This window comes from Plectropomus leopardus, chromosome 9 (genome assembly GCF_026936395.1).
Source record: "Plectropomus leopardus strain MGB_pleo_1.0 chromosome 9, ASM2693639v1, whole genome shotgun sequence".
In the NCBI taxonomy this organism is placed as follows: domain Eukaryota; kingdom Metazoa; phylum Chordata; class Actinopteri; order Perciformes; family Serranidae; genus Plectropomus; species Plectropomus leopardus.
This window is the reverse complement of record NC_142184.1, coordinates 21,608,928-21,625,829: the sequence shown is the minus strand read 5'-3', so window position 1 is coordinate 21,625,829 and position 16,902 is coordinate 21,608,928. Positions and strand designations below refer to the sequence as shown.

Here is a 16,902-nt window from a genome sequence, read left to right as displayed (position 1 = left end):
ATGGCAAAAATGTCAAAATATGACATGTCCCAAAAATGGCTGAAAACACCTCAAAACAGCATAAAATAGCGTGCTGAGACACGCCAGAGCAAAGAAAGTTGCAAGAATAATCAAAAACATCATAAAATGCGATGTGGAAAAAATGACCAAAAAGGCAAGGCTATAGTATGGCAAAAATGTCAAAATATGACATGTCCCAAAAATGGCTGAAAACAGCTCAAAACAACATAAAATAGCGTGCTAAGACATGCCACAGCAAAGAAAGTTGCAAAAATACTCAAAAACATCATAAAATAGCATGCTGAAAAAATGACCGAAAAGGCAAGGCTATAGTATGGCAAAAATGTCAAAATATGACATTTCCCCAAAATGGCTGAAAACACCTCAAAACAGCATAAAATAGCGTGCTGAGACACACCAGAGCAAAGAAAGTTGCAGAAATACTAAAAAACATCATAAAATAGCATGTTGTAAAAATGACCGAAAAGGCAAGGCTATAGTATGGCAAAATCGTCAAAATATGACATGTCCCAAAAATGGCTGAAAACAGCTCAAAACAACATAAAATAGCATGCTGAGACACACCAGAGCAAAGAAAGTTGCAAAAATACGCAAAAACATCATAAAATAGCATTTTGAAAAAAATGACCGAAAAGGCAAGGCTATAGTATGGCAAAAATGTCAAAATATGACATGTCCTTAAAACTTCTGAAAACCCCTCAAAACAACATAAAATAGCGTGCTGAGACATGCCACAGCAAAGAAAGTTGCAAAAATACTCAAAAACATCATAAAATAGCACGTTGAAAAAATGACCGAAAAGGCAAGGCTATAGTATGGCAAAAATGTCAAAATATGACATGTCCCAAAAATGGCTGAAAACAACTCAAAACAACATAAAATAGCGTGCTGAGATACACCAGAGCAAAGAAAGTTGCAAAAACACTCAAAAACATCATAAAATAGCATGCTGAAAAAATGACCGAAAAGGCAAGGCTATAGTATGGCAAAAATGTCAAAATATGACATGTCCCAAAAATGGCTGAAAACACCTCAAAACAGCATAAAATAGCATGCTGAGACACGCCAGAGCAAAGAAAGTTGCAAAAATACTCAAAAACATCATAAAATAGCATGTTGAAAAAATGACCGAAAAGGCAAGGCTATAGTATGGCAAAAATGTCAAAATATGACATGTCCTTAAAACTTCTGAAAACCCCTCAAAACAACATAAAATAGCGTGCTGAGACATGCCACAGCAAAGAAAGTTGCAAAAATACTCAAAAACATCATAAAATAGCACGTTGAAAAAATGACCGAAAAGGCAAGGCTATAGTATGGCAAAAATGTCAAAATATGACATGTCCCAAAAATGGCTGAAAACAACTCAAAACAACATAAAATAGCGTGCTGAGATACACCAGAGCAAAGAAAGTTGCAAAAACACTCAAAAACATCATAAAATAGCATGCTGAAAAATGACCGAAAAGGCAAGGCTATAGTATGGCAAAAATGTCAAAATATGACATTTCCCCAAAATGGCTGAAAACACCTCAAAACAGCATAAAATAGCGTGCTGAGACACGCCAGAGCAAAGAAAGTTGCAAGAATAATCAAAAACATCATAAAATAGCATGTTGTAAAAATGACCGAAAAGGCAAGGCTATAGTATGGCAAAAATGTCAAAATATGACATTTCCCCAAAATTGCTGAAAACACGCCAAAACAGCATAAAATAGCGTGCTGAGACACGCCAGAGCAAAGAAAGTTGCAAAAATACTCAAAAACATCATAAAATAGCATGTTGAAAAAATGACCGAAAAGGCAAGGCTATAGTATGGCAAAAATGTCAAAATATGACATGTCCCAAAAATGGCTGAAAACAACTCAAAACAGCATAAAATAGCGTGCTGAGACACGCCAGAGCAAAGAAAGTTGCAAAAACACTCAAAAACATCATAAAATAGCACATTGAAAAAATGACCGAAAAGGCAAGGCTATAGTATGGCAAAAATGTCAAAATATGACATGTCCTTAAAACTTCTGAAAACACCTCAAAACAACATAAAATAGCGTGCTGAGACATGCCAGAGCAAAGAAAGTTGCAAGAATAATCAAAAACATCATAAAATAGCATGTTGAAAAAATGACCGAAAAGGCAAGGCTATAGTATGGCAAAAATGTCAAAATATGACATGTCCCAAAAATGGCTGAAAACACCTCAAAACAGCATAAAATAGCATGCTGAGACACGCCAGAGCAAAGAAAGTTGCAAGAATAATCAAAAACATCATAAAATAGCATGTTGTAAAAATGACCGAAAAGGCAAGGCTATAGTATGGCAAAAATGTCAAAATATGACATTTCCCCAAAATTGCTGAAAACACGCCAAAACAGCATAAAATAGCGTGCTGAGACACGCCAGAGCAAAGAAAGTTGCAAAAATACGCAAGAATATCATAAAATAGCATGTTGAAAAAATGACCAAAAAGGCAAGGCTATAGTATGGCAAAAATGTCAAAATATGACATGTCTCAAAAATGGCTGAAAACAACTCAAAACAGCATAAAATAGCGTGCTGAGACATGCCAGAGCAAAGAAAGTTGCAAAAATACTCAAAAACATCATAAAATAGCATGTTGAAAAAAATGACCGAAAAGGCAAGGCTATAGTATGGCAAAAATGTCAAAATATGACATGTCCCAAAAATGGCTGAAAACACCTCAAAACAGCATAAAATAGCGTGCTGAGACACACCAGAGCAAAGAAAGTTGCAAAAATACTCAAAAACATCATAAAATAGCATGTTGAAAAAATGACCGAAAAGGCAAGGCTATAGTATGGCAAAAATGTCAAAATATGACATGTCCCAAAAATGGCTGAAAACACCTCAAAACAGCATAAAATAGCGTGCTGAGACACACCAGAGCAAAGAAAGTTGCAGAAATACTAAAAAACATCATAAAATAGCATGTTGAAAAAAATGACCGAAAAGGCAAGGCTATAGTATGGCAAAATCGTCAAAATATGACATGTCCCAAAAATGGCTGAAAACACCTCAAAACAACATAAAATAGCGTGCTGAGATACACCAGAGCAAAGAAAGTTGCAAAAATACTCAAAAACATCATAAAATAGCATGTTGAAAAAATGACCGAAAAGGCAAGGCTATAGTATGGCAAAAATGTCAAAATATGACATGTCCCAAAAATGGCTGAAAACAGCTCAAAACAGCATAAAATAGCATGCTGAGACACGCCAGAGCAAAGAAAGTTGCAAGAATAATCAAAAACATCATAAAATAGCATGTTGAAAAAATGACCGAAAAGGCAAGGCTATAGTATGGCAAAAATGTCAAAATATGACATTTCCCCAAAATGGCTGAAAACACCTCAAAACAGCATAAAATAGCGTGCTGAGACACGCCAGAGCAAAGAAAGTTGCAAAAATACTCAAAAACATCATAATAATGCATGTTGTAAAAATGACCGAAAAGGCAAGGCTATAGTATGGCAAAATGTCAAAATATGACATGTCCCAAAAATGGCTGAAAACACCTCAAAACAACATAAAATAGCGTGCTGAGACATGCCAGAGCAAAGAAAGTTGCAAGAATAATCAAAAACATCATAAAATAGCATGTTATAAAAATGACCGAAAAGGCAAGGCTATAGTATGGCAAAAATGTCAAAATATGACATGTCCCAAAAATGGCTGAAAACAACTCAAAACAACATAAAATAGCGTGCTGAGATACACCAGAGCGAAGAAAGTTGCAAAAATACGCAAGAATATCATAAAATAGCATGTTGAAAAAATGACCGAAAAAGCAAGGCTATAGTATGGCAAAAATGTCAAAATATGACATGTCCCAAAAATGGCTGAAAACAACTCAAAACAGCATAAAATAGCGTGCTGAGACACGCCAGAGCAAAGAAAGTTGCAAAAACACTCAAAAACATCATAAAATAGCACATTGAAAAAATGACCGAAAAGGCAAGGCTATAGTATGGCAAAAATGTCAAAATATGACATTTCCCCAAAATGGCTGAAAACACCTCAAAACAGCATAAAATAGCGTGCTGAGACACACCAGAGCAAAGAAAGTTGCAGAAATACTCAAAAACATCATAAAATAGCACGTTGAAAAAATGACCGAAAAGGCAAGGCTATAGTATGGCAAAAATGTCAAAATATGACATGTCCTTAAAACTTCTGAAAACACCTCAAAACAACATAAAATAGCGTGCTAAGACATGCCACAGCAAAGAAAGTTGCAAAAATAATCAAAAACATCATAAAATGCGATGTGGAAAAAATGACCAAAAAGGCAAGGCTATAGTATGGCAAAAATGTCAAAATATGACATGTCCCAAAAATGGCTGAAAATACGCCAAAACAGCATAAAATAGCGTGCTGAGACACGCCAGAGCAAAGAAAGTTGCAAAAATACGCAAGAATATCATAAAATAGCATGTTGAAAAAATGACCGAAAAAGCAAGGCTATAGTATGGCAAAAATGTCAAAATATGACATGTCCCAAAAATGGCTGAAAACAACTCAAAACAGCATAAAATAGCGTGCTGAGACACGCCAGAGCAAAGAAAGTTGCAAAAATACTCAAAAACATCATAAAATAGCACGTTGAAAAAATGACCGAAAAGGCAAGGCTATAGTATGGCAAAAATGTCAAAATATGACATGTCCCAAAAATGGCTGAAAACAACTCAAAACAGCATAAAATAGCATGCTGAGACACGCCAGAGCAAAGAAAGTTGCAAAAATACGCAAAAACATCATAAAATAGCATTTTGAAAAAAATGACCCAAAAGGCAAGGCTATAGTATGGCAAAAATGTCAAAATATGACATGTCCTTAAAACTTCTGAAAACCCCTCAAAACAACATAAAATAGCGTGCTGAGACATGCCACAGCAAAGAAAGTTGCAAAAATACTCAAAAACATCATAAAATAGCACGTTGAAAAAATGACCGAAAAGGCAAGGCTATAGTATGGCAAAAATGTCAAAATATGACATGTCCCAAAAATGGCTGAAAACAACTCAAAACAACATAAAATAGCGTGCTGAGATACACCAGAGCAAAGAAAGTTGCAAAAACACTCAAAAACATCATAAAATAGCATGCTGAAAAAATGACCGAAAAAGCAAGGCTATAGTATAGCAAAAATGTCAAAATATGACATGTCCCAAAAATGGCTGAAAACAACTCAAAACAGCATAAAATAGCGTGCTAAGACATGCCACAGCAAAGAAAGTTGCAAAAATAATCAAAAACATCATAAAATGCGATGTGGAAAAAAATGACCGAAAAGGCAAGGCTATAGTATGGCAAAAATGTCAAAATATGACATTTCCCAAAAATGGCTGAAAATACGCCAAAACAGCATAAAATAGCGTGCTGAGACACGCCAGAGCAAAGAAAGTTGCAAAAATACGCAAGAATATCATAAAATAGCATGTTGAAAAAATGACCGAAAAAGCAAGGCTATAGTATAGCAAAAATGTCAAAATATGACATGTCCCAAAAATGGCTGAAAACAACTCAAAACAGCATAAAATAGCGTGCTGAGACACGCCAGAGCAAAGAAAGTTGCAAAAATACTCAAAACATCATTAAAATAGCACGTTGAAAAAATGACCGAAAAGGCAAGGCTATAGTATGGCAAAAATGTCAAAATATGACATGTCCTTAAAACTTCTGAAAACCCCTCAAAACAACATAAAATAGCGTGCTGAGACATGCCACAGCAAAGAAAGTTGCAAAAATACTCAAAAACATCATAAAATAGCACGTTGAAAAAATGACCGAAAAGGCAAGGCTATAGTATGGCAAAAATGTCAAAATATGACATGTCCCAAAAATGGCTGAAAACAACTCAAAACAACATAAAATAGCGTGCTGAGATACACCAGACCAAAGAAAGTTGCAAAAACACTCAAAAACATCATAAAATAGCATGCTGAAAAAATGACCGAAAAGGCAAGGCTATAGTATGGCAAAATCGTCAAAATATGACATGTCCCAAAAATGGCTGAAAACAGCTCAAAACAACATAAAATAGCATGCTGAGACACGCCAGAGCAAAGAAAGTTGCAAAAATAATCAAAAACATCATAAAATAGCATTTTGAAAAAAATGACCGAAAAGGCAAGGCTATAGTATGGCAAAAATGTCAAAATATGACATGTCCTTAAAACTTCTGAAAACACCTCAAAACAACATAAAATAGCGTGCTGAGACATGCCAGAGCAAAGAAAGTTGCAAAAATACTCAAAAACATCATAAAATAGCATGTTGAAAAAATGACCGAAAAGGCAAGGCTATAGTATGGCAAAAATGTCAAAATATGACATTTCCCCAAAATGGCTGAAAACACCTCAAAACAGCATAAAATAGCGTGCTGAGACACACCAGAGCAAAGAAAATTGCAGAAATACTAAAAAACATCATAAAATAGCATGTTGTAAAAATGACCGAAAAGGCAAGGCTATAGTATGGCAAAAATGTCAAAATATGACATTTCCCCAAAATTGCTGAAAACACGCCAAAACAGCATAAAATAGTGTGCTGAGACACGCCAGAGCAAAGAAAGTTGCAAGAATAATCAAAAACATCATAAAATAGCATGTTGTAAAAATGACCGAAAAGGCAAGGCTATAGTATGGCAAAAATGTCAAAATATGACATTTCCCCAAAATGGCTGAAAACACCTCAAAACAGCATAAAATAGCGTGCTGAGACACGCCAGAGCAAAGAAAGTTGCAAAAATACTCAGAAACATCATAAAATAGCACGTTGAAAAAATGACCGAAAAAGCAAGGCTATAGTATGGCAAAAATGTCAAAATATGACATGTCCCAAAAATGGCTGAAAACAACTCAAAACAGCATAAAATAGCGTGCTGAGACATGCCATAGCAAAGAAAGTTGCAAAAATAATCAAAAACATCATAAAATGCGATGTGGAAAAAAATGACCGAAAAGGCAAGGCTATAGTATGGCAAAAATGTCAAAATATGACATTTCCCCAAAATGGCTGAAAATACGCCAAAACAGCATAAAATAGCGTGCTGAGACACGCCAGAGCAAAGAAAGTTGCAAAAATACGCAAGAATATCATAAAATAGCATGTTGAAAAAATGACCGAAAAAGCAAGGCTATAGTATAGCAAAAATGTCAAAATATGACATGTCCCAAAAATGGCTGAAAACAACTCAAAACAACATAAAATAGCGTGCTGAGACACGCCAGAGCAAAGAAAGTTGCAAAAATACTCAGAAACATCATAAAATAGCACGTTGAAAAAATGACCGAAAAGGCAAGGCTATAGTATGGCAAAAATGTCAAAATATGACATGTCCCAAAAGTGGCTGAAAACAGCTCAAAACAACATAAAATAGCGTGCTGAGATACGCCAGAGCAAAGAAAGTTGCAAAAATACGCAAGAATATCATAAAATAGCATGTTGAAAAAATGACTGAAAAGGCAAGGCTATAGTATGGCAAAAATGTCAAAATATGACATGTCCCAAAAATGGCTGAAAACAGCTCAAAACAACATAAAATAGCGTGCTGAGATACGCCAGAGCAAAGAAAGTTGCAAAAATACGCAAGAATATCATAAAATAGCATGTTGAAAAAAATGACCGAAAAGGCAAGGCTATAGTATGGCAAAAATGTCAAAATATGACATGTCCTTAAAACTTCTGAAAACAACTCAAAACAACATAAAATAGTGTGCTGAGACATGCCAGAGCAAAGAAAGTTGCAAAAATACTCAGAAACATCATAAAATAGCACGTTGAAAAAATGACCGAAAAGGCAAGGCTATAGTATGGCAAAAATGTCAAAATATGACATGTCTCAAAAACATCTGAAAACACCTCAAAACAGCATAAAATAGCGTGCTAAGACACGCCACAGCAAAGAAAGTTGCAAAAATAATCAAAAACATCATAAAATAGCATGCTGAAAAAATGACTGAAAAGGCAAGGCTATAGTATGGCAAAAATGTCAAAATATGACATTTCCCCAAAATGGCTGTAAACACGCCAAAACAGCATAAAATAGCGTGCTGAGACACGCCAGAGCAAAGAAAGTTGCAAAAATAATCAAAAACATCATAAAATACGATGTGGAAAAAAATGACCGAAAAGGCAAGGCTATAGTATGGCAAAAATGTCAAAATATGACATGTCCCAAAAATGGCTGAAAACCCCTCAAAACAGCATAAAATAGCGTGCTGAGACATGCCACAGCAAAATAAGTTGAAAAAATACTCAAAAACATCATAATAATGCATGTTGTAAAAATGACCGAAAAGGCAAGGCTATAGTATGGCAAAACATGTCAAAATATGACATGTCTCAAAAACATCTGAAAACCCCTCAAAACAACATAAAATAGCGTGCTAAGACATGCCACAGCAAAGAAAGTTGCAAAAATAATCAAAAACATCATAAAATACGATGTGGAAAAAAATGACCGAAAAGGCAAGGCTATAGTATGGCAAAATCGTCAAAATATGACATGTCGCAAAAACATCTGAAATCCCCTCAAAACAGCATAAAATAGTGTGCTGAGACATGCCACAGCAAAATAAGTTGAAAAAATACTCAAAAACATCATAAAATAGCATGTTGAAAAAATGACCGGAAAGGCAAGGCTATAGTATGGCAAAAATGTCAAAATATGACATTTCCCAAAAACAACTGAAAACACCTTAAAAACAGCGTAAACAGTGTGCTGAGGCACGCCAGGACGTAAAAAGTTGCAAAAACAGCCAAAAACACCATAATAAGGCATGTTGAAAAAATGACCAAGATGGCAAGGTTGTAACATGGCAGAAAAAAATTAAAATATAACATGTTCCAAAAAACACCTCAAAACAGCATAAAAGAGCGCGCCAGGACTGGCCATAGTATAGTATGTTAAAAAAAAAAAAACAGCAATAAACACTATAATAATGCATGTTGAAAAAACGACCAAAAATGATCTTGCATAATTTCAGTCTAGATGTCACAACTAATTCAGTTCCTCACTGGTTTTAACCCCCTCATTTTTATTGTTGCTTCTTTTATGAGTTTGTTGTACATTTAGTCATTTTATTCACTTCATGTCTTTGCTGTATTCACTCTTTCATCATTTATCCATACCTATTCTTAAACTCACTTAGCCATCGTCTTTTAGCAGTAGTTTTGCTGTGTAGAGAGTAGTTTAATAAACCCTTCATTTATAAAGATGTTTTTGATTTGTGTGTATGTCTGATTTTAATGGGTGGTGCTCTGTTTTTAAATGTAAACTCATTGTTTCTTATAGCCGAAGCTGAGTCGCATTACTATTTACTACTAGTATAGTATGTCATCAGAAATTACCCAAACACATTATAGTATACAATATTGTCAAAAATGAACCAACATGGCTCAAAAATGTCAGGGCATAGTTTATTGTCCAAAATGACCCAAAAATGTCATAGTATGTCATCAAAAATGACCCAAAAACATCATAGTATAGTATGCCGTCAAAAAAGACCCAAAATAGCGCAAAAATGTCAGTAAAGGATGTCATCAGATATGAGCCCAAAATGTCAAAGTATACTCGGCCATCAAAAATGACCCATAAAGGCTCAAAAAGGTCATACTGCGGTGTTATCAAAAATGTATATAAAAAGTATTGTGTCGAAAAGTCATAGTATTGAATGTCAAAAAGTCACAGAATAGTATGTCAAAAAAGTAATTGAATATCATGTTGAAACAAATTTTAAAAAATCACAGGATAGTAAGTCCAAAAAGGTCATAGAATAGTATGTCGGAAAAAAAGTGTTAAAAAAGTATATGACGTATACTATGCCTGGTAGCTGTACTCTACAATACATTGTATACTTGTGGTTTTTTTTTTTTAATGTTTTTATCAACATACTGTACTCTTGACTTCTTTTTGACTTACTAAACTGACTGAGTGGATAATTCGACTTCCGGTTAAAACCTCCTGGATGTCTGGATCAAGTTATCAGATAAAAAAGGTGACCACACATTAGCATGTGTTGGAAAAGCTGCCTGCAGCGACCTGCAGAACAGTATTGGAAACATGATTTGTAATGTGAAACTGCTCCATTCAGTGTTTTTCCCAGTTTCAATCACCTTGTCTATTTGTTATGGAGAAAGAGGACCGAAACCCCCTCTAAATCTTACACACTTCACCTTTAAAGTTTCCCCTTTGACACACAATTTTATTTCTACATTCATCTACATTGCTGAATGGGGAGGGCTCACATTTTTAACATGCGTGACTTAGGTGTAAACTAGTTTAAGTGACTCACAACTGTCTGAACCAGATAAAAAAGCAGGTGTGACAGCTGTGGCTGAGACGGTTGGCCATCCCGAAGAGCTACACATTCAAACAGCAATGTTATCACAACGTGTGACCCGAACGAGGAAACACAGTTTGCCTAACGTCTGTTTCTTACTTGAACCGCAGGGATGGTAAACAAGAGCCACATGCTATTTCCGCACTACCCCAGAGAAGTCATTAGTCACGGTTCAACCCCGAAATCCATAAACTGCTCTGAGGGGATTGCCCAACACAGTGGGCAGGGACCATGTCAACAGGTTCAAGGGAACCCCCTGGTTTAACTGGGGCTGAACGTTACCTAAGGGAACAAAGAATGATTTTTCCAAGAAAGACGTCACGTTCACAAAAAAAATGAAATATGTGTTAATCACATGGAGGCATGCTGTACAAGTTTCAGAGCTACATTTAGTGAAAATAAAAACAGGTTTGATCCACACATCAGCTCATGTGTTGTGCAGGTGATTCATTACTTAGGTTTTGTTTTTCTAGTTGACCTAGAAAAGGTGCAGTTCATTAGAAGGAATCTGCCACAACCTGATGTAACAAAAACACAATGAGGAAAAACTGTGTCCAGATTAGAAACAGCTTTCTAAGACTAACAAAGGCAATCTGCCATCACTTAAACAAAGTGACTCAAAACGAGCCAGCCATGGACACACATTCACACAACACTGTTATTCTACTTGACTCACTTCTAGGCAAGATGAAATTTGACCCAGTAACCCCTGTATGCATTTTTGTCAAAGCAACCCCAAAGCCCTAGTCTGCATTGAGGGCTGCACCAACTAAAGGTTGTTTTTCTACTGTGTGTTTCAGTTTTCACACTCCATAGTGACTGCATGCACACAGACAGGCAGATACACTTGGAGGTACTACAAGGAATTCAGGGCCCCAGGAAAATATGTGCCACAACACCCCCTAAAATATATATGTTCATACGAAAAGATTATCAACCCCTTCACTGGTCCCCCCACTCACTCACTCCCTGTTTGAAGCTCTTATGGACTCTCTCTCTCTCTCTCTCTCTCTCTCTCTCTCTCACACACACACACACACACTTCAGACAGTAATGTCATGGCAATGATCCCATACATATGCAGTGCATATGTACGCATTTGTTATTGTATGCATGTTGAAAAGTGGGTTAACACATGTCTGACTGAAGGTTTTCCATGACATTATCCACTCACCTGCCAAAGGAGGTCCTGTGAGGCAACCAAGGCCAACAAAGAACATGGAGAAGCCCATGGAGTTGTTGAGTTTCTCTGACCCCACGAGATCTACCTGCAGAGCAGAACAACACATTCAACCTGAAGCTCTTTACACATTGAGTCATCTTGTTTCTTATTTGCATGGTGTTAAGTATTACTTTAGTATAATGTAATAAAAAAAAAGTTCATTGAGTTTAACATGATGGATTGCCTGTCAAAGAAGTTAGCCCAGATATCTGCAAGTTGATATATAAACTGTGATAAAAAGGTCCAAAACCTTAACAAGTATGGCAAGCTTTGGAAAATAGTAGGAGTGCACACATGACATGTAATAAATTGTCAAACACATGCAAGACACTTCTTGTTCTGACACCTCCAGCTTGATGATGAAGCAGTGACCTTTATCAAACCCAGTGACCTCATTTATGTTATCAGGTTATTCATAAGTGGCTCAACATTGTTCTTTAACATTAGTATGGGTTCCTCCAACAGAAACTCATAGGAAACTAAAATTATGCCACTGCGAACCAGTCAAGCAACACTCACAGTTTACATCCACGTCTGTGAAAACATGGACGATTACACAAATCCTCAACCCCTCAGGAAAATTTCGAGAAGATTAGTGTCATCAATTCAGTATCTGACCAAATGTCTCCTATCCTGTTCCTGCATTAAGACACTGAGCCCAACAAACAACAAAATCATTTGTGATTCAGTGAGTCATCCCTGTATTTCCAACGGCTTTTCAGGCTCAAACAAGGATGTTTTTTTGCGACCCATCGCTGTTTTCCAGTGGTGATAGTGCCATGAAAGGCTGTTGTTTTTTTTTATTGTCGCTATGTTTCTTGCTGAGACAGAGCCCCCGGAACCTGGTGTTTATAGCAGAAATATAATCTTTTGCTTACCCTAGCTAAATGTCTTTTGAGTCTAAACCTAACAACACATTAACCAAAGTGTTGTTGAAATACAAAGTTTCAAGTATCCGCTGCATAATGACTTGCATATGTATCGCATCCAAGGCTTGCTAAAATGCCAAAATCTCTCCCACAACTGGGTTAACATTACATGAGCTGCATACAATCCTGCCTACAGAGCTTACTTTACAGAGTCAATTGCCCCAAATTTGAAGAAATTCCCTCAAGGTATTCTTGAGGTATTACATTCATAAAAATGAAACCAACTCAAGGTCATAGTGACTTTGACCTTTGACCACTTTGAATTTGAATCAGTTCTCCATTGAGTCCAAGTTGACAAATGTGCCAAATTCTAAAGAATTTCCTTGAGGTGTTCTTAAGATATTGCGTCAACAAGAATGAGACTGACAAGGTCACAGTGACCTTGGTCCAGGTCAAGCCCAAGGGAGACATTCTCGAAATATTGCTTTCACAAGAATGGGACGGACAATTGAACAGAAAGACAACCCAAAAACATAAAAGCATAGACTTTTTAACATGGAATAAAAATGTCTTCCTACAGTTAAAAATTGGAGAGGCTAATGCTAAACTTGAAAGAGAAGGACAAGTGCAGTCAGGGGAGAATAACAAGAAGCTGGGGGCAATAACATTGAGCCTTTTTTCTTGTTTCCCTTTTACCAGTCCTATATGACAGCAGGTTTCCCAAACTCAGGTAGGCTCCAGTGAGATTGGTAACATTCTATTTATGACAATTATTTTGGCAATCCTATGGACCTAACTTGCCTTGACGCTCCAGGTATGATGTATGCGGATGGATACGCTCTGTAGCACAAGTAATGATCCGACGCAGATCAACAACATTTAATTAGTAAATAACATATGCCCGTCACAACAGCCCCACTAGCTTGCTGTAACTTGAAAAACAGCTAAGCATTTATTACTTTGCAGCTCTGTTTTCAACATTAACATTGACACGGAATTCGGCTCCTATACAAACCATAGCACAGTCCAAGCCCCATTAATCTAAAAGTACACCTGAAAGTTGTACGTATTGATATTGACAGGTTACAAGAAAGGCTTTTATTTTAATAACACATGGGCCCAATCATAATAATATATATAATAATAATTAATCATAACCAGCATTGTTTCTTTATAAAAAGGTTTTAACTGAAATCATTGGTGCCTTTTACTGTTCCTCAAACACAACAGGTGTAAGAAAACTTCACTTTGGGAGTGACAGCAGGTTACAGGCCTGTGTTTTGAATGTCTGGGAAAGGCTGATAGTTCTTGTCAACACAATACCTGAAAAGGGCATCTGCGATAACATCAGTACAGCCACGTGAACTTGCCAAGTGAAGCTGATGACAGCATTTTTAAGAACATGTTGATACTTGACCTACTTTTCAAAGTCTTTCTTAATAACCCGTTTCTCTGGAGAATAAGTGATTCATCAGCAGGCAGAGACAAGCTTTAATATTAATCTCATTTAAAAAAAACTAGTTCTACTGGACTTCCACTCACATTCAGAAAAAACTGATCCGTCAACATTCAGTCCCAGAGGCATGTCCTGCCCTTTGAGGCTGTGACATCGCCAAGTGAAATCACACCACATGTTCATCCGAACGTTTTTGTTCTCAGGTGTGATATGACCTGACGACACTGGATACTCGCTGACTTAATATGTTGTTCCACCCATAAAGACAGTTGGAAAACATCTCCAGCAGTCTGCTTCAAGGATATTTTTCACTTCAGTGCATGACACAATGACGTAATGAAGCCATGTTCTCATGGTACAAAAGTCCCCAACACACAAATACACTTGTTGTAAATTCAACAGATTAGAGTCTGATTACTGTAGGAGTCTTACTTTGAACCACATACTGATATTATAGTGAGACTGATGCTGGTGGGATTGTGTGAAAAGCATACTGTGCCCTGATCTACTGGCACCGCAGATTCTGCAACATTCAACTGCCTTCAATAATCTTTACAGACTTTCTAAAAAAAGTTTTCACTTGAAGTTGGTTCAGAAAAGCTTTTGCTTTCTGCCCTGCCGTGTCCTGTAATATGACAAGGAAATCATGACTCTATGTCTCTTTGAAGAAACACTTTTATGCTAAGTGCTGGATTAAGACCTTTCGGGGACCTTTGAATTCAAATTGAAGTTTGGTACCAGTTTATTTTATGCGCGAGTTCTAAATAATTCACTGTCAAATTCCCTGTCAAGAATTTTGCACTAATTATAGGGAAAATTGATATTTCCGATTTATTTGACTTAAGTTATACAGTTGTACGGAATTTATAAGCAGCTGTTGAATGTCCTTCAAAGAACTGCTCCATTTATAACTACATGCTGTGTCAATCCAATATTTTGGTCCAGACTAGAGTATTGCAAAAACTATGTGATAAATTGCCATGAAAATTTGTACAGCCATTCATGGTCCCCAGAGGAATTTTCTCAGGTGCAACTAGCAGGTTAAAGTTTTCACTTATTTTATGGAATATCTCAACAACTGCTTGATAAATTGGCACTTTTTTTCATTTCATATATATTAACTTTTAAGATCACTTTGCTTCTCATCTAGTGACACGATTCGTTCAAAATTTCAATATGACCAATTACCTTCAAGACCTTCTGCTTTGCACTCATTATTGGGGCTTGTACAATTGAAATTGGACCATAAGTCTTGTTTATTTTTTCACTGTCAACTTTATTCATTATGTAAAGAAACTATTTTTTATGTACCAATTGGACACTGTGTCCATTTCCCAACAATGAATACCAAATTAGTGAACTCCATCCATCCCAAGGAGCTTCTTCTGAATTTAAAGTAACATATCACTATCAACGGGACCTGTCAAGTAAAGCATTACCTATTATTCTTAATAGGGGCTCATTTTGTTCAGATAGACTTCTTACCAGAACAGGCAGCAGCAGAGCCATATATCCACCACAGAAGATGGCAAAGAAGACGGCATAAACCATCAGCAGGATGTAGGATGTTGCCAGTGGGGAGAGCAGGTTGACCAGGCCACAGAGGATCAGGTAGGCCTTGTGGTAATGGTATTTATGGAACAGGTTCCTGTCTGTCACCCAGCCCGAGGCCAGCTGGGCGATGGTCTCTGTGATACCTGCAACAGAGACAGGTGAGGTCTGTAAATGTCAAAGTAAAACTGTAAGATAAAGATGAGTCATGCAGGTGAGAGCAAGAGACTGAGCAATTAGACAAGTAAAAAGGAGACCTTTCTTTCTGTTTTCTTGTTTGTTTTAAACGTATGTGCGCAGAGCTCCTTGGAAAGCAACATTGACACAGAGTGGATTATCCTGGTCGTATAAAGTGAACTGTTTCTTTAAGGACAGAGTATAAGAGACGACTGGCAGACTGGGGGATGCAAACAATAAAATATTCAGGTAGTAACAGGAAGCTGCTCTTTGGTAATGGAGTTTTTGAAGAAATTCCAAAACACAAGAGCATTGCTCCCCCTCTTCACCTTTAAATAAAAATTGTTTTCAGTAATCAAGAAGCTTCCCTTTAGAGAATATATCCAGTCCAGCCACAGATGTCTTGTTACCGGAATAATATACTTAATAAAGCAGAATGATAATTAAACTGGGTATAAATTTGAAAATAATAAGAGATAATAAGAAATAAATACAACCCTAAAAAGTTTCTGTCCATGCAGATTGTTTGGTCCTAGCTGAAATACCTCAGCTATTAGAGGTATTGCTATGAAATTCTGCAAAGACATTCATGGTTCCCTAACATTGGTGATCCTCTGGCTTTAACTCTATCGCATTCATGAGGTTAACATGTCAGTTTTTTTAAGTGAAATATCTTGACAACAGTTTGATTGATTACCATGAAATTTGGGTCACACATCCATGTCCCCCTCGGGATAAATTGTAGTAGTGTGGCATTGTGAGTATTTTTGCATTTAGCTCAAACCACTGCTGTGCCTGATTCCTCACATAACACCTTTCCAACAAATTAGCTCTGGTTCTTAAACCGGCTTAGCTCAAGATTTTTTGGGCTATCTAGAGAATCAGCCAGCGTTTCCACTTTAAATCCATTTGTCCTTTGGTGTCAAGATGATCCTAGTGGAACTTCAATACAAATGCTGCGACAGCAGACCAGTGGTCAGAGACTGACAGTTATGTCTGCATCATAAAATGATGCTTAGTTACACAGAAAGAGTTAAATGTCAAAGTCAGGCAAGGCACTGCAAAGTGTAGTTCAAGTGCAGCTAGGCAATCCACGAGGGTATCCACCTCACATGCAGGCACTTGTGAGCGTTCCTTTAAGTCATGCAAGTATTTCATGTACTGCAAACAGAGCGTGGAGGAGGTGACTGAGTGTGTGTGTGTTCGTGCGTGCGTGTGTGTGTCAGGCAAAGACAGAATG

At 36.8% G+C, this 16,902-nt stretch overlaps 1 protein-coding gene across 2 annotated transcripts in view; it reads right to left on the bottom strand.

The window, feature by feature from the left end:
* Window positions 1-16,902, bottom strand: part of slc16a4 (solute carrier family 16 member 4) — a 56,660-nt gene that overhangs the window by 20,794 nt on the left and 18,964 nt on the right. For both annotated transcript variants that reach the window (XM_042491268.2, XM_042491269.2), the window contains exons 9-10: window positions 15,420-15,631; window positions 11,562-11,655 (exon numbers count right to left, since the gene is read on the bottom strand). In XM_042491268.2, the coding sequence (XP_042347202.1) occupies window positions 11,562-11,655; window positions 15,420-15,631 (306 nt within the window). The remainder of the gene's footprint in view (window positions 1-11,561; window positions 11,656-15,419; window positions 15,632-16,902) is intronic.